The 18,263-nt window shown below is 46.9% G+C and overlaps 1 protein-coding gene across 1 annotated transcript in view; it reads left to right on the top strand.

Annotated features, from left to right (window-relative positions):
- The first annotated feature begins 270 nt into the window (after positions 1 to 270).
- Positions 271 to 18,263, top strand: part of LOC124788794 (serine/arginine repetitive matrix protein 1-like) — an 88,914-nt gene continuing 70,921 nt past the window's right edge. The window contains exon 1 of the mRNA XM_047256076.1: positions 271 to 991. Within this exon, the coding sequence (XP_047112032.1) occupies positions 271 to 991 (721 nt within the window). The remainder of the gene's footprint in view (positions 992 to 18,263) is intronic.

Raw genomic sequence — 18,263 nt, 5'->3', positions numbered from 1 at the left:
AGCGGTGCCGCATTTCGAACCCGGAACCGAGGACGCTTTGATTGGTAATCAAAGACCCCACGCCTAAATGACGGGTGGCTTCTAGATAGGACGACCAATTTTGGAGGTTTGATCTTTGTGTTTGTTTAATAGTTCCTATTTGTCTCCGTCCGTGAGCGTTTCTTGTAGTGTCTCTGTGGTAGTTCCTGGTACGTTTCTATATAAGTGGTCGTACCGCTCACCGTACAGACTCCAGTTGCAGAGATATCCTGTTCCAGGATGAAAACCGAGATGTGTTCGTGCGACGTTATAGAAGAGGCGCGCAAGAACCTCTGGCCAAAGGACGAGAAAATTGCCGGTCAGGAAGGTCTGACAAAGTTTTGGAGCGCTGTCACCGCAGAGATTAGGAAGAACTTACTGGACGGGAAGGCCACTCTGCTGAAGAATGTGGGCACTTTCTCGGTGTCCAAGTGGCAGATCGGCAAGAACACGTTCGAGAGCTCGCCGGCGTTCACGCTGTACGGCCGCGCGCTGCAGAAGTTCGGCGTCCGCGCCGAGAAGAAGTGGTGCCCGAAGTCTGCGCCGCGGCTGATGACCGCCGCCACAATGGCGAGCGCGAGCGAGCGCGGCCTGCGGGGGGCGGACGCGTGCCTGGGGGCGGTGCAGCGGGCGCTCGACCGCCGCCTCGCCGCCGGCAGCGCCTCGCTAGTCTTCCCCGGCCTGGGCACACTGCTGGTGGCGCGCGGCGCCGCCCGCATGGTCTTCACCAGGCAGTTCCTCGAGGAGTTCCGCAGGCGCGAGAGGGAGAATCTGCGCAGACTGCGGCCGCCGTCCCCGCAGCCGAAGCCGCCGCCGCCACCGCAGCCGCCGGAGAAGCGTCCCAAGGTGGAGGCGGCCCCGCGCGACAAACCTCAGCAGCCGGCGTTCGTCAGCTGCGAGTGCTCCGACCGGCCGCCTTCCACTCACGACCTGAAGCCGCTCGGAATCCCCAAACAGCAACTGCCGCACAGTGGTAAGGCATAGTTTTCAAACGTTCTCTTTTGTCCCGGACGGCGACACACTGCCTCGCTGGCTGCCGTCGGATGAGTTACGACAGTCAACACCGGCCTCCTTATACCCGGTTTGAACTGGCGTATTTTTTTAAATTATTTTGTACAACTAGCAATGTATGACCAAACTGAGGGGCAGTACATGAAATCAACGCCAGGAAATTAATAGCAGATAAAATAAAGTGTATAGGGTAGTAATAATTAAACGTACACTGCTTAAGGGGGCCCCCATGAAAAATGGAACTTGGACAAACATGAGCTGTAGATCGTCAACTGACTATTGCAAAGTACACTACTGGCCATTAAAATTGCTACACCACGAAGATGGCCGGACGGAGTGGCCGAGCGGTTCTAGGCGCTTAAGTCTGGAACCGCACGACCGCTACGGTCGCAGGTTCGAATCCTGCCTCGGGCATGGGTGTGTGTGATGTCCTTAGGTTAGTTAGGTTTAAGCAGTTCTAAGTACTAGGGTACTGATCACCTCAGAAGTTAAGTCCCATAGTGCTCAGAATCATTTGAACCATTTTGAACACCACGAAGATGACGTGCTACAGACGCGAAATTTAATCGACAGGAAGAAGATGCTGTGATATGCAAATGATTACCTTTTCAGAGCATTCACACAAGGTTGGCGCCGGTGGCGACACCTACAACGTGCTGACATGAGGAAAGTTTCCAACCGATTTCTCATACACAAACAGCAGTTGACCGGCGTTGCCTGGTGAAACTTTGTTGTGATGCCTCGTGTAAGGAGGAGAAATGCGTACCATCACGTTTCTGACTCTGATAAAGGTCGAATTGTAGCATATCGCAATTGCGGTTTAGTGTATCTCGACATTGCTGCTCGCGTTGGTCGAGATCCAATGACTGTTAGCAGAATACTGAATCGGTGGGTTCAGGAGGTTAATACGGAAGGCCGTGCTTGATCCCAGCGGCCTCGTATCACTAGCAGTCGAGATGACAGGCATCTTATCCGCATGGCTGTAACGGATCGTGCAGCCACGTCTCGATCCCGGAGTCAACAGATGGGGACGTTTGCAAGACAACAACCATCTGCACGAACAGTTCGACGACGTTTGCAGCAGCATGGACTATCAGCTCGGAGACCATGGCTGCGGTTACCCTTGACGCTGCATCACAGACAGGAGCGCCTGCGATGGTGTACTCAACGACGAACCTGGGTGCACGAATGGCACAACGTCATTTTTTTGGATGAATCCAGGTTCTGTTTACAGCATCATGGTGGTCGCATCCGTGTTTGGCGACATCGCGGTGAACGCACATTGCAAGCGTGTATTCGTCATCGCCATACTGGCGTACCACCCGGCGTGATTGTAGGGGGTGCCATTGGTCACACGTCTCGGTCACCTCTTGTTCGCATTGACGACACTTTGAACAGTGGACGTTACATTTCAGATGTCTTACGACCGGTAGCTCTACCTTTCATTCGATCCCTGCGAAACCCTACATTTCAGCAGGATAATGCGCGACCGCATGTTGCAGCTCATGTACGGGTCTTTCTTGGATACAGAAAATGTTCGAGTGCTGCCCTGGCCAGCACTTTCTCCAGATCTCTCACCAATTGAAAACGTCTGGTCAATGGTGGCCGAGCAACTGGCTCGTCACAAGACGCCAGTCACTACTCTTGATGAGCTGTGGTATCGTGTTGAAGCTGCATGGGCAGCTGTACCTGTACACGCCATCCAAGCTCTGTTTGACTCAACGCCCAGGCGTATCAAGGCTGTTATTACGGTCAGAGGTGGTTGTTCTGGGTACTGATTTCTCAGGATCTATGCACCCAGATTGTGTGAAAATGTAATCGCATGTCAGTTCTAGTATAATATATTTGTCCAATGAATACCTGTTTATCATCTGCATTTCTTCTTGGTGTAGCAATTTTAATGGCCAGTACTGTAAATCACCTATATACCGCAGCTGCAGTATGTCACTATTCCACCTGGACGCGCGATTTCTTTTCAATAAAAATTAATTTTGTATTTTTACTGTGTAACGCCATTATTACGACGGCACTTGCGTTATTTTAAAGAAACATGGTCACATCGATGTTTGATAGTGGCATAAACTTTATCTAATGGTAAAATGTGATCTTAGCTGAATACTTCAATCCCGCGTCCGGCCATCCTGATTTAGGTTTTCCGTGATTTCCCTAAATCACTACAGGCTAATTCCTGGATGGTTCCTTTGAAAGGGCACGGCCGACTTCCTTCCCTATCCTTCCCTAATCCGATGAGACCGATGACCTTGCAGTTTGGTCTCTTCCCCCAAACAACCCAAACCCTAGCTGAATACGTTTGCGATTTTGCTTTCAATCTTTTATTACAGGGGGGAGGGACTATTTTACTAACTAATTTATTATTTTCAGATTTTTGCTATTTTTAGATATCTTTTACGTTGCGACTTTCTGACGAGGTAAAAGACATAAATATAACAATAATAATAGTAATAATAGTAAACTCTGTGTATATGAGGCACTCTTATCACTGCTGGCCGCAATTTACATATATTTATATATTTTTAAAGTTTCTTTTAGCATTTGACCACACTTACTTGGGAAGCAAGCGTGACGACTGTGTGCCATGGCTAAGATGCTACCTGTGCGTTTTAAGGTCCCTATATATCAAGCGTCTGCTGCCATAATGTATAATATGAGGGCTGGAACTTAAATAGAGGCAACTATTTATTCACAACCGATACAAAAGAGTTACATGTCTGCACCTGTTACTGTACTTCAGAGTAGTCACCAGCGTAGTGTAGAACCCGTTGCCAGCGATGTGGAAGGCGTAGTATATTATTAGCAGAACCTGTTCTGTTGATGGTGGGAATGGAGCGGTGTACTGCCTGTCGAATCTCTGGATTAGTTCTGAAGCGAATGCCACGAAGTGGTTCGTTCATCTTCGGAATCAAATCAAAGTCACAAGGACTTAAGTCTGGGGAGTATGGTGGATGGTACAGTACTTACCAGTCCCATCGACCGAACAGAGCAGGCGCAGCTTGCGCTGTATGCGCCCGCGCATTGTCGTGCAAAATGATGGGTGGGTTGCGCAGGAAGTGTCGCCGCTTCCTTCGCAAAGCTGGTCGCAGGTGATGCTCGAAAAACGAACAGTAATACTGTGCAGTGACAGTCTGCCGTGGAGGAACGTAATGCGTTAGGATAATACCGTCACAGTCGTACACGAGAATCACTATAACTTTAGACCGCTCCATTCGCACCATCAACAGAACAGGCTCTGCTAACGGTATACTACGCAACCCCCGTATTTTTGTAAGTTGCACTAGAACTACTGTTCTAACGTTGTAATAGAATTTTTTGATAGCCTAAGGATGGTACTGTTTACTGAAACCGGTCGCCAGCAGGCAAAACAAATAAACTGCGACTGTAGACACAAAAAAATATTTTTTGATAGTAATACAATGAACTTTTAAAAACATACGAGTATGTAAGAAGACGCGGAAGAGAAATAACGGATAAACTGTTGAAACAAACACATTTTAATGTCCACATGAGATAATAACAGGCCGCGCGGGATTAGCCGAGTGGTCTGGGCGCTGCAGTCATGGACTGTGCGGCTGGTCCCGGCGAAGGTTAGAGTCCTCCCTCGGGCATGGGTGTGTGTGTTTGTCCTTAGGATAAGCTTAGGGACTGATGACCTTAGCAGTTAAGTCCGATAAGATTTCACACACGTAACATTTCTTAATTACGTACCATGTTTACTTTAAGGACTACACACCTTGCTCAATCTGACGACTATACGCATCCAAAACCGCATGGAGTCGCACTAGGGATATCACTTCACAGTTGTTCGCAGCACTTTTCGAACAGTCGTCTATACAATGTTCAGCTCACGCACTGCTTGAATGTCGCACACTGAGTCCAACATTCTCAGCCACACACAACCGGCCTTCTGCCTCTCCCAGGAGCAATTCCCGAATCACTATTTAATTCGAACTTCCGAATCATGTTCCTCAATCCCAGCGCGGAAAGAGGACCTCCTTTTATCGCGTAGATATTCGCGAAGAGCAGCAGCAATGTTGCTGTTATTTTGATAAAAACGCTTTATCACCAAAGAACTCCTCACCTTTTCCAGATCCATGTTGACTGTCTGCAACTGTGGTGCACACTGATGCCTGTGATTCAATCCTACGTCGCCGCATCAGTACCGGAGCCTAACGGCAACTCATGACTTTAACACTACTAACAACGCAAATCCTGCAGCGCAGTCTTAATATCATTCCAATGACGCTTGATCTCCGTCGACACTGGCTCAAGTAGCAAACGTTTGATTAGAACCACACTGTACACAAATCCTAAGCAGAAAAACAAATCCTAAGCAAGTATACTGGGTGATACAAAAAGCGTGTCCCACAGGACACACAGGATGAAACAGAACTCCATCGACAAACTCTTAGACGTGGTAGTATGGACCAAAACAAGAAAAAAAAATTCCAGTAAATAAGTGCTGCCGGCCGGTGTGGCCGAGCGGTTCTAGGCGCTTCAGTCTGGAACTGCTGGACCGCTACGGTCACAGGTTCGAATCCTGCCTCGGGGATGGATGTGTGTGATGTCCTTAGGTTAGTTAGGTTTAAGGAGTTCTAAGTTCTAGGGGACTGATGACCTCAGCTGTTAAGTCCCATAGTGCTCAGAGCCATTTTTGAAATAAGTACTATAAAATGCGTACCTTACGAGCTATGAGCACTTGTTCATCTTGGCTACTGTGAAAAACATTTCATCTATCGAACAAGTGCTCATAACTCTTAAAGTGTGCGCTTTAAAGCTCTTGTTTGCTGAATATTTTTTCCTTGTTTTGGTTCATACGGCCATACCTCAAAATATGGAAAGCAAAGTGTTTGCAGGAAAAGAGATTTGTTTCACAGCAACAAAGATGAAAATGTGCTCTTATCTTAAGGTACGTATTTTAGACCCCATGTTTACTAGACTTTTTTTTTGTTTGGTCCATACTATCACCCTATTTGTCGTATGGGACGTGACTTTTGAATCACACTTTAAATTAGCATAATCAACAATGTAGCACAGGAATTAACTTAATTCTTTACCAGGAACTCCCCAATAGAATAGGAGTGAACCATGAGGGAATTCTTCTGTTTGGACTTGAAAGAGCCAGGATTACTGCTACATTTTCTTAGTTCTTATTTGAAAATGCATGCAGCAGAATAGTCGGTTACTTTTCGGTTCAATAAACGTTGCTGTGTGATATTTTTTGTTCGGCACACTTCAGTTTAGTAGATCGTTGTCAGCACTATTTACGCTTTGATGTTTGTTCGCGGTATCAAGGAAGTTCACAGGTCTAGTGGCTGCAAAAAAAGAGGTAGTCTATCGATCTAACGTCATGAGCCTTTAAAAATGAGTGGGAATGACAGAAGAGAGAGATGAGAATTCTCAATATATATTATGCAGACGCATAAGGAACGGGTACTTCAAATTTGCTATGAAACGATATTACAGCACCGTTCAGAAAGAATTGAGAGATTTAGTTGACAATGAAAAAGTGCAAAAAGTTACAACAATCGACAGACGGGATCATTGTTCTGTACATCAAGAAGCACTTTACGCAAAATTTCCAGGCCGCAGCGTGTGAAGAAATTAGTGTTTTGAATAGTAAAATTCCTGAAGTTGCACTTATTAATCCACTGTCACATGCAACAATTTTCGATGGAAATCAACGGAGAGTACGAAGACTTATGTACTGTTGCAAGGTACGCTGATTAAGTCACGTGGTATACCTGGAACGATTTTTTTGTTTCAAACTGGCTGTTATTGAATTTATAAAGAAGAAAATGAGTACATGAACAAAAATTAGAACATCCAGACTGGATTGCAGACCTCTCATTTTAAGTGGACATGTCTGCACACTGCCCATAGTATGACACTGCAAAGTGAGAAACAGCTTCTTTCTGTTTTGATGGGGATACATTTAAAAAGGAAATTGGTTTATAGAAGGGACAAATTCTGACACACACAGTCCAGTTCCCCTAGCTCATCGCCGTTAAAGAAAACGCGATGTTTGAAGAATTCATTGCAGCTTGAAAGAATTACGGGGTAGTTTCCTAAACGTTTTCAGGACACTGCCAATCGTACAACTGTTTTCGAGCTGTTTTGGAGACCTTTTGCAATTTCGTTGAAAGTGCCACTGTGCATATACAGATGTAAATGACTGACCTGCAAGGTGACTCCCGTTTTAGCGACAAATCCTTTTACGTTAAGACTATCTAGCCCATTTACATTGCTTTCCTTCGGTAGAGTTTGCACGTCTCCACAACGAGGTTGTAAAAGTGATACAATATTTCGATCGACATACTTGTGTGAAAGAGCTTTTTTAGATTATGAAACTAAATAAGTCATGATTGCGTGGCAACCTGAGTGCGAAAATCTGTGAAACTATTTTCGTGTGCCTGCATGCCGACAATTTGTACCGGGTGACAATTACTGGGTGATTATAATTAAACTTTCAAACCGCTGTAGAAATAACACCACAGGTCAGAATGACGCCAAATTGCAACGGAATATTATCGGAGAAGGGGGAAAACGTATGGTAGAAGAAAAATAAATAGTTACAAAATGTAGCAATAGGTGGCGCTGTAAGCATCATAATTTAATAGTGGTCGATTACAAATGACAAATGAATCATACAACAATGCCTAAGGTGTACGTTTGACGTTAAACAAACTGTACTACTCAGTGTGCATGGGTGTACAGATTTGGTACTGTTAGTAACGTAAGCCCATCCACCACGGCAAGGTCGTATCACGTCGGATGGGAAAAATCGGTTTTTAATTGTCCTGATGCCAAAAACCGCATAAAAAGCATCAATCAAAATCAAATCGGATTATTAATTTCCGATTGATTGGCGCAAAACATGTTCAGTATGCTGTCCACTGTCTTCTGCAACAAGCTGGAATCGAGGAACAGCATGTTCCACAACTGATCGAAGTGTTTCCGGGGTCACGTTCAGAATGTGTTGCGCAACGCGTGCCCTCAATGCAGCTAAGTTTGCAATTGGAACACTGAACTCAACATCTTTCAGATAGCCCCACAGCCAGAAGTCGCACGGATTAAGGTCAGGTGATCGGGACGATCATGCTGTAGGGAAATGGCGGCTGATAATTCTAGCACTTCCGAAATGGCACTTCAGCAGCTGCTTAACTGGATTTGCAATGTGCGGAGGCGCGCCATCTTGGATAAAAATGATCCCATCCACACATCCACGCTGTTGGAGAGCTGAAATGAGGTGGTTGCACAAAAGACACTCAGCTTACCAGTGACGGTACAGGTAACAGGACTTGAAGCACCTGTCTCTTCGAAAAAATATGGTCCTATGGTAAATGATGCTGTAAACCCGCACCACACAGTAACCTTTTCAGCATGAAGTGGTACTGGTTGATCTGCGTGTGGATTTTCCGTTGCCCATATTCGACAATTCTGTGTATTGACATATCCTGTCAGATGGAAGTGGGCTTCGTCTGTCCACAAAATCTTCCACAGCCAATCATTGTCCACTTCCATGCGAGTAAGAAATTCCAAACCAAAGGCCTCTCTTGCTGGCAGGTCAACAGGAAGCAACTCGTGCACATGGGTAATTTTGAATGGATAGCAAAGAAGGATGTTTCGCAGGATTTTACGCACCGTGCTCATTGGTATGTCCAATGTTAGAGTAATTCTTCGTGCACTACACGTTTGCACACCACCATTCGTCTCCTCCTGCATTGTTGTGTCGACTGCTTCCACTGATGTCGAATCAATTCGTTCCCTCCCTCTACCAGGTTGCACACCAAAAGAACCCATCTTTTCGGATTTCCCAATCATTTTCTCCACATCCACGGCAGTCATCGGACCAATGCCTTTTTTCAAAACTTTCAGTGTCCGGAACTTCTGATGAGCGACGTGTGCATAGTCATCATTCTTGTAATACAGCTTTACAAGTAGAGCGCGATCCTGCAATGACAGTCATGGTGAACGTCGCAGACGCGAAAGGAGGAGAAGCCGTGTACCCGGCGTGTTTGTACAATCTTCAACGGGTAGTGGGCATGACAGGTGTTTCCATTTACGTATTCTGACTCATACAGCACCATCTATTGATCAATTTTCACGCTATTGTTTTTCTTCTGCCTTTTTTTTTCTTTTAATTTGTTGTAAAGTCTTATGGGACCAAACTGCTGAGGTCATCGTTCCCTAAGCTTACACACTACTTAATCTAACTTTAACTTACGTTAAGGACAACACACATACCCACGCGAGAGGGAGGACTCGAACCTCCACGGGGGTAGCCGTATGAACCGTGCAAGGCGCTACAGACCACGCGGCTACCCCGCGCTTCTGCGATATGTTTTCCCCCTTCTCCGATAATATTCCGTTGCAATTTGACGTCATTTTGACCAGTGGCGTTATTTCTGCAGCATTTTGAAAGTTTAATTATAATCACCATGTATATTATCTTTTGAATGCGCCAAAAATACACTCCTGGAAATTGAAATAAGAACACCGTGAATTCATTGTCCCAGGAAGGGGAAACTTTATTGACACATTCCTGGGGTCAGATACATCACATGATCACACTGACAGAACCACAGGCACATAGACACAGGCAACAGAGCATGCACAATGTCGGCACTAGTACAGTGTATATCCACCTTTCGCAGCAATGCAGGCTGCTATTCTCCCATGGAGACGATCGTAGAGATGCTGGATGTAGTCCTGTGGAACGGCTTGCCATGCCATTTCCACCTGGCGCCTCAGTTGGACCAGCGTTCGTGCTGGACGTGCAGACCGCGTGAGACGACGCTTCATCCAGTCCCAAACATGCTCAATGGGGGACAGATCCGGAGATCTTGCTGGCCAGGGTAGTTGACTTACACCTTCTAGAGCACGTTGGGTGGCACGGGATACATGCGGACGTGCATTATCCTGTTGGAACAGCAAGTTCCCTTGCCGGTCTAGGAATGGTAGAACGATGGGTTCGATGACGGTTTGGATGTACCGTGCACTATTCAGTGTCCCCTCGACGATCACCAGTGGTGTACGGCCAGTGTAGGAGATCGCTCCCCACACCATGATGCCGGGTGTTGGCCCTGTGTGCCTCGGTCGTATGCAGTCCTGATTGTGGCGCTCACCTGCACGGCGCCAAACACGCATACGACCATCATTGGCACCAAGGCAGAAGCGACTCTCATCGCTGAAGACGACACGTCTCCATTCGTCCCTCCATTCACGCCTGTCGCGACACCACTGGAGGCGGGCTGCACGATGTTGGGGCGTGAGCGGAAGACGGCCTAACGGTGTGCGGGACCGTAGCCCAGCTTCATGGAGACGGTTGCGAATGGTCCTTGCCGATACCCCAGGAGCAACAGTGTCCCTAATTTGCTGGGAAGTGGCGGTGCGGTCCCCTACGGCACTGCGTAGGATCCTACGGTCTTGGCGTGCATCCGTGCGTCGCTGCGGTCCGGTCCCAGGTCGACGGGCACGTGCACCTTCCGTCGACCACTGGCGACTACATCGATGTACTGTGGAGACCTCACGCCCCACGTGTTGAGCAATTCGGTGGTACGTCCACCCGGCCTCCCGCATGCCCACTATACGCCCTCGCTCAAAGTCCGCCAACTGCACATACGGTTCACGTCCACGCTGTCGCGGCATGCTACCAGTGTTAAAGACTGCGATGGAGCTCCGTATGTCACGGCAAACTGGCTGACACTGACGGCGGCGGTGCACAAATGCTGCGCAGCTAGCGCCATTCGACGGCCAACACCGCGGTTCCTGGTGTGTCCGCTGTGCCGTGCGTGTGATCATTGCTTGTACAGCCCTCTCGCAGTGTCCGGAGCAAGTATGGTGGGTCTGACACACCGGTGTCAATGTGTTCTTCTTCCCATTTCCAGGAGTGTAATTGAATAATGCTGGAAAGTCGTTTTGTTCGTAATCTATGCTGTGCATAGTGTGAAATACAAAACCAAGTCCTACACTACTACACACGGCAACTGCACAGTCACTTCAACGTGGCACGTTCGCTGTTTTCCCCTCTTCCCCTCCTCACACTCAGACAGTGAAGTGTGGCAGTGGGGGAAGTGTGCAGCCAGGTGGAGCCCTATGGCACTTGCGTCAGGACACGACTTGCGAGCCGTACTCTTGGCCACCACTTATCTAACTGGATATGGTGACACTGCCTGAAAATCTCTTCCGGGCTGGCTGGCTCATCAACCCTCGTCGTTTGTCTGCGTGGCAGATTCGGAGGCAGCTCGCCCCCTCAAATACTGGAAGTGGTTCATTGATGCGTTCGGCTGTATGGGCGGGTCGCTGAGATGCTTTTAAATTATACTTCAAAATGCAAAAATTCGACAGGAATATGATTCTTGCATCAATTGAAAGGGAAAAATATGTACGTTATAGAAATGTGTGTTTATTTTAGTGTACACAATTGAAATAGACGATATAACGAGAATAAGAAATATGAAAATCGCGTGAAAGGAAATTTTATTTACTCTCTTTCTCTCTTCAGTGGCACTATTAAGTTCCTGTCTGCACTCACAGAAATAGTACTGAAACGTTGGAAAACCCCACAGTGTCGACTCTCCCTTAACCTTCCAAAACTAACGGTCGACAGACCACCTCTTGGAGAACTAACCTCTAAATTTTTGCGTACAAAGTTACATGGATAATGCGAAAATTGCCGCCCTAGTAATAGCTCTTAAAGTGGGGAATTTGCAAAAAATTTCACTCTCACTACATCCTGTAATTCTCGGTCAGAACAGTGACTGGAAGTTAGTAACTAAATACCAGAAGTCCACACATTCATTACCAGTGCAAATGATGACACAGGCGATCGTCCTGGATTCCTCAAGTATGAAATCAAATTGAACTGCTCTTAAGGTGCTGCGATTTACGCTCACCGTAAGTATGACTGCGATGCGCCGAGCTGTGGCACTGCAGATGTGCTGCTCCCTTCATTACGACGGAGTCGTCAGCACCTTTGTGGGACTCCAAGGCGTGGCAGCCTCTATTGCGCTACTATGCCAAGTCGATAAGGACAGATCTGCTGCTAACCCCAATTCGATGTGGGCACTCTCGCGTCCTACCCCGATCTGCTTCCCTCGAGGCATTCACTTACGCTCCGCCTATTCCTTTGCCGTTAGCAGTCCTATTCACCAATTGCAAAAGTACGAACCACTGCGGTCAAATGACAAGGATTCCTTCCAACAGAGACTCCAACCTGCCATAAACAGCGCATCTTTTTTCAGACTCAAGTGACAACATGAGTCTCTCCCCTATTACCACAAAGCATTTATTTTTTATGCTTCAGATAGAATTAATTTTGGTATGGTAATCCTGGAAGACTTGCAGGACGCTAAGGCATCAACTTATTCAAATCCGCACCCCAAAACGAGACTGCTGAGCAGTAATCAGTGACTTTTGGGAATCTAAGGAAGCACATATGCATAGTAATATTGAAAAATCAGTGAAGTTCACTTAATTTTGCTGCAGACCGTTTACACTACACGTAGTTTACTGTTAGGTTGTCTTAACATTTCATTGTTGCAGTAAAGTTACCAGCATGCCGATTCTTTTCACGTTTAATGTGACGAATTATACAGTCATCAAAGCCCGAAAACTGAGAGGATATACCCACCTCTTCCTGGGACATTGGCTGTTGTGGCTGATCGTCTATTTCCCATAATTCTTGCTCACTTCCATTAGACAGAAACATGCGACTACAGACGGTGACTGATATTGTGTACCAATCTTTGAACATAGAAAGAACATTTAGATCAGGACTTGGAAGTCAGAAATGGAAATGAAGACAGAGACTTCAGTCACGAAACAAAATGAACTACTCGTTTTACAGACAAACGAAACATAAACTTACGTGATTCATCACTTGTAAGGTCTGGAGAGCACGAATCTCCTCTATCATATCTTCTATTTCTGATCCTGGAACCCTATAAAAATTTTTTTTAATAATCCGATATCTCCGCCTCTGTCTGCTTGCTACGGGTCATATAAGTAATACAACATAATTTTTTTCTGAAATCAGGTCTGTTTTATTCAGGATTCCAATATACCATACTATTCTCCACTCTTTTGATTACAAAACCCAATTTTTCAACTTAATCTCCGTTCAATGCGACGGCCTTACGCCACCTTACTGGGAGGGCCTCTATCCCGCATGGTACCATTATATGGGTCGACGTCAGAGCCAATGTCTTGCAGTGTCAGTAACTTCCCCATCATCCACGCGCTACTTCTCGAGTTGTGCATCGTTCATCCGGCCAAACAGACGGAAGTCGGAAGGTACTGCAGGGTGGATAAGTCCAATGAAAAGTTGTGAGCTCCTCTCGCGAGTGCAACTTGTGTGAGGCCTTGCGTTGTGATGGAGAACAAGAAGTTCGTTGCATTTTTGTGGCGACCAGCACGCTGAAGTCGTTTCTTCAATTTCCTGGGATAGCACAATATGCTTCAGAGCTGGTCGTTGCAGAATGATGGAGGTCATCAAACAGAAGAACCCAATAAGAGTTCCAGAAGACGGTCGCCATGACTTTACCGACGACAGGTGCGTCTTTGAACTTTTCTTTCGATGTGGTACGGCGTGGCGCTATTCAATGGATTGCCGTTTCGTTGCCGGTTCGAAGTGATGAACCCATGTTCTGTCTCTTGCGCGATTTCGACAAAAAATTGTCACTATCTTCCTCGTAACGCGAAGCAATTCCGCTCGGATGGTCCTTCGTTGCTCTTCACGGTCTTATATTAGGCGGCGAGGAACCCAGTAGGCCCGGCCGGTGTGGCCGTGCGGTTCTAGGCACTTTAGTCTGCAACAGCGTGACCGTTACGGTCGCAGGTTCGAATCCTGCCTCGGGCATGGGTGTGTGTGATGTCCTTAGGTTAGTTAGGTTTAAGTAGTTCTAAGTTCTAGGGGACTGATGACTTCAGATTTTAAGTCCCACAGTGGTCAGAGCCATTTGAACCATTTTTGAACCGAGTGTGCGCACATCTTTGAGTACCCCAACTGGTGGCAGAATGTGTCAGCACTACATAGGCGTCCAGTAGAGCTGTGCGGTGTTTGACTGTGACCCATCGATCATCTCGAATACGAGTGTCCGCACGTTCCAACACCGCAGGAGTCACAACTATGTGCGGCCGGCCGGCACGCGGGAAATCGGACAGATTTGCGTGGCCTTGTTGCGATGGCGACAGACGCCTCGCCCACGATCGCAGTGCGTTTGTTCACTGACAGGTCTCCATGGACATTACGCAAGCGCCTATGAATATTTGCCAGGCTCTGATTTTTCCGCCAAAAGAAACTGAGTAACGGCTCTCTGTTTCGAACGCACCTTGCTACACACGCCATTTTCAACACTACGTGTAGCCCCACCATTTATCGGCATTTATGGAAACTATAGGGCCTGAAGGGGGAATAGTTCGTGATGTCCCACAGCAAATTCCGCATCTTTTCAGCCGAATTTGGTAGAAGAAAAAACATGTTGCATTTCTTATTGAACGCCCCTCGTACTTCCGTAAACACCAGCGAAAGAACTACAAATGTCTCTTTACCTGTACTTCTCTCAGTCACCACTGGGTAGAGAAACCCGATATTAGCAGCCACAGAACGAGGAACTACTTGCACATTACGTGACGAAATGGTTTCCGCGACACGCCGAGTGACCTTCAGGTGACAGGAAGTCGCTAGCCCGTAGGCGAACGACAGGCGAGCGTGCCCGAACCGCGTACAAGCACCGTGCTAATAGCATCTTAGTTGAACGTGCTGGCAGATAAAAACTGTGTGCCCGACCGGGACCGGGATTCCAATAATGTTTTAAACTGCTTTCGGAACGGAGGTGGGGTAATTTGAGTTGGGGTGTCTCACTCGACTCTATCTGCTCTACCAGCCGCCCTTGCCACCCACCTCTTACTCTGTTTTAACTGCTTCCAGATGTGTTTAGCCCTTTGTTCTACCACGCACCCTCTTTTGGTTTCTTAGGAGTAGCACTCCGGTGAATATAAGATCTTAACGATTCACCATCCTTGAGACTAGCTGATGATGGAAGAACAGCAGAAGTAGTTGACATGTTTTCCTCTGAGAGAGTGGGTTCTGTTCACACCTTTAATACTTTGACTATAATTGATGTGGTGTGGGACGGTGTCGCATGTTGAGCCCGGGGGCAAACTCCACTACGTGCTACCATCTACCGAATTCACTATTTCTCTCACCTTACGCCGAGGTGACAAAAGTCATGGGATATCCCCTAATATCGTGTCGGGTCTCCTTCCTTTCGGCATAGTGCAGCAGCTCGGCGTTGTATGGAATTAACAAGTCGTTAGAAGCCCCCTGCAGAAATACTGAGACGTGCTGCCTCTATAGCCGTCCACAATTGTGGAAGTGTTGCCGGTGCAGGATTTTGTGCACGAACAGACCGCTCGATTGTGTCCTATAAATGTTCGATTGAATTCTCGTCGGGCAATCTGGATAGCCAGATCGTTGGCTCGAATTGTCCAGAATGTTTTTCTAACCAATCGCGAACATCTGTGATCCGGTGGCACGGCGCGTTGCCATCCATAACAATTCCATCGTTGTTTTCGAACATGAGGTCCACGAGTGATTGCAGTTGGTCTACAAGTAGCCGAACATAACCATTTCCAGTCAATGATTGGTTCAGTTCGACCAGAGCACCCATTCAGTTCTGTGTAAGCATAATCCATTATAGAGCCGACAGCAGTTTTCACAGTGCTTTGTTGACAACTTGTGCCCGTGACTTCGTGAGGTCTGCGCCACACTAGAACCTATAACCAGCTCTTACCCACTGAAAACGGGACTCACCTGCACAGGCCACCGTTTCACAGTCGTCTACGGTCCAACCCATATGGTCACAAGTCCAGGAGATGCGCTGCAAACGATGTCGTGCTGTTAACAGAGGCACTCGCGTCGATCGTCTTGCGCCGCACTGTGCTAACGGATACGTTCGTCTTACGTCCCACATTGATTTCTGCGGTATTTGAGACAGTGTTGCTTTTCCGTTAGCACTGACAATGGCAAACCCACTGATCTCGGTCGTTAGGTGAAGGCCGTCGGTCACTGTGTTGTCTTTGGTGTGAGATAATGCCTGAAATTTGATATTCTCGACACATTCTTGACACTGTGGATCCTGGAATACTGAATTTCCTAACGATCTCCGAATTGGAATGCCCCATGCATCCAGCCCCAACTACTATTTCATGTTCAAAGTCTGTTCATTTCCGTCGAGCAACCATAATCACGTAAGAAAACTTTTCACATGAATTACCTGAGTACAAATGACAGCTCCGCCAATGCACAGCCATTTTATACCTTGTATGCGCGATACTACAGCCATTTGTTTATGTGCATATAGCTATCCCGTGACTTTTGTCACCTCAGTTTATAGCCTTCTCACTTTTACTATTAAGAATGTCCCTGCTTCAAACAATTATTATTCCCTTATTGTCTCTGCACGTCATACTGTTGATTTGATGGGGAAAGAGGTGGGGGGGGGGGGGGGGTAGTGTAAGATGTGGGTGAGGTGAGGTGCCTCTGACCGTAGATTAGCCCTGCTGGGAGTGTGCCTTAACTGTTCTGTGACCTGCATACTGGCCAAATGGTTCAAATGGCTCTGAGCACTATGGGACTCAACTGCTGTGGTCATCAGTCCCCTATAACTTAGAACTACTTAAACCTAACTAACCTAAGGACATCACATACACCCATGCCCGAGGCAGGATTCGAACCTGCGACCGTAGCAACAGTGCGGCTCCGGACTGGAGAGCCTAGAACGGCACGGCCACCGCGGCGGCTGCATACTGGCCAGCCAATACACTTTTATTTCACTTTTATTTCTCATCTCTGCCATCAATATTGCTTTCAGTGCCTCAATTTTACCTCTGCTACAAACTACCACAGTTCGGAGAAATTTCTGGCTAAAGTCACTGACTCCAAATAGACAGTTTCTTGAACGAGGGAGAGATATCGTCACTGTCTAGGCCCTTAAACAGCCCTCCCGAACAAACCGATATTGAACCTGGAACCCTTGCCTTTTGTGGACGAGGTTACAAGAGAAACTCTGTGAAATTTGGAAGGTAGAAGAGAGGTACTGTCGGAAGCACAGCTGTGAAGGCGGGTGTGATTAGGGCTTGGATAGCTCAATGGGTAGAGCTCTTGCCCACAGAAGACAAGGGATCTTTTTCGAATCCCAGCGCAGCATGTAGTTTTAATCTTCCACGAAGTTTCACATCAACACACAATCCGCTGCAGACTGAAAATTCGTTTTGAAATCGTGTTAATTTATTCATCCGTTACTGCTCGGTAGAATAATTTCATTTAAGTTATGTGCTCAGATTCTAAGGTCTGCGAGTTTCTTTCTCGGAATCGGGGAATCAGGAGCAGATACCGTGCGGTTTTAATGAAAGTGCAGCTACTCATGGACGTCCAGTGTGGGCTGCAATTATCGTATGCCAGCTAAATTTGGCAGATATACTAATGCGTTAATGCGGAAACGAATTAAGCGGGAAAAAATTAGTTCCAGTTTTGGCCACCAAACGCAAATCTGGCGGTGTACAGCATCTCGTCGACGTCTCCAGAGGTAATATTGAACAAATCAACATTGTGCCTTTCACTTTTTTTTTTTACTTTTTGTGCCCATCTCCCGTTCCTAGTCGAGTGCTAGTCAAGCCCAACAGCACTTATGATCAGTGATGTGACAGGAGCCGGCGTCACCACTGCGGCGAGGCCGCTGGCGGCCTCCATGAGTAGCTGCACTGTAAATATGACCGCCCAGTAGAAATGGTTTGGCTTAAGATAGGCGGGCACTCTTCCTGTATGAACGGCGCCGATGGCAACACTGTACAGCACACGCAACTCTAGGGGCTGCGGCGAGAGCGAGGAGCGATTCTGATAGTACACGCTGTCAGAGACAGCGTCATTTGCTTTCAAAAGTTTGCTAAGTACACAGTTATAAGATGAAACAGGGCACAGTTAGTTTTAATTATCGGTATGGTTATGAGCCGATGTGCAGAGATTTCTGCACAGGGTGAACCAGAATTCCACTGATAAAATTTCAGATGTGTTATTATAGACAAAAACAAGAACAATAAGCCTTATAAACATGGGCGCTAAAATGATAGCTTAAGATTTATGAGCACTTGTAAAACAGGAGAGGTGTGTTTCACAGTAGCGAAGATGAGAAAATGCTCATAGCTCTTAAGGTATG

This window comes from Schistocerca piceifrons, chromosome 3 (assembly GCF_021461385.2).
Source record: "Schistocerca piceifrons isolate TAMUIC-IGC-003096 chromosome 3, iqSchPice1.1, whole genome shotgun sequence".
Taxonomy (NCBI): Eukaryota; Metazoa; Arthropoda; class Insecta; order Orthoptera; family Acrididae; genus Schistocerca; species Schistocerca piceifrons.
Note: the sequence above shows the minus strand (reverse complement) of the source record. Positions and strands in the feature narration are given on the sequence as shown.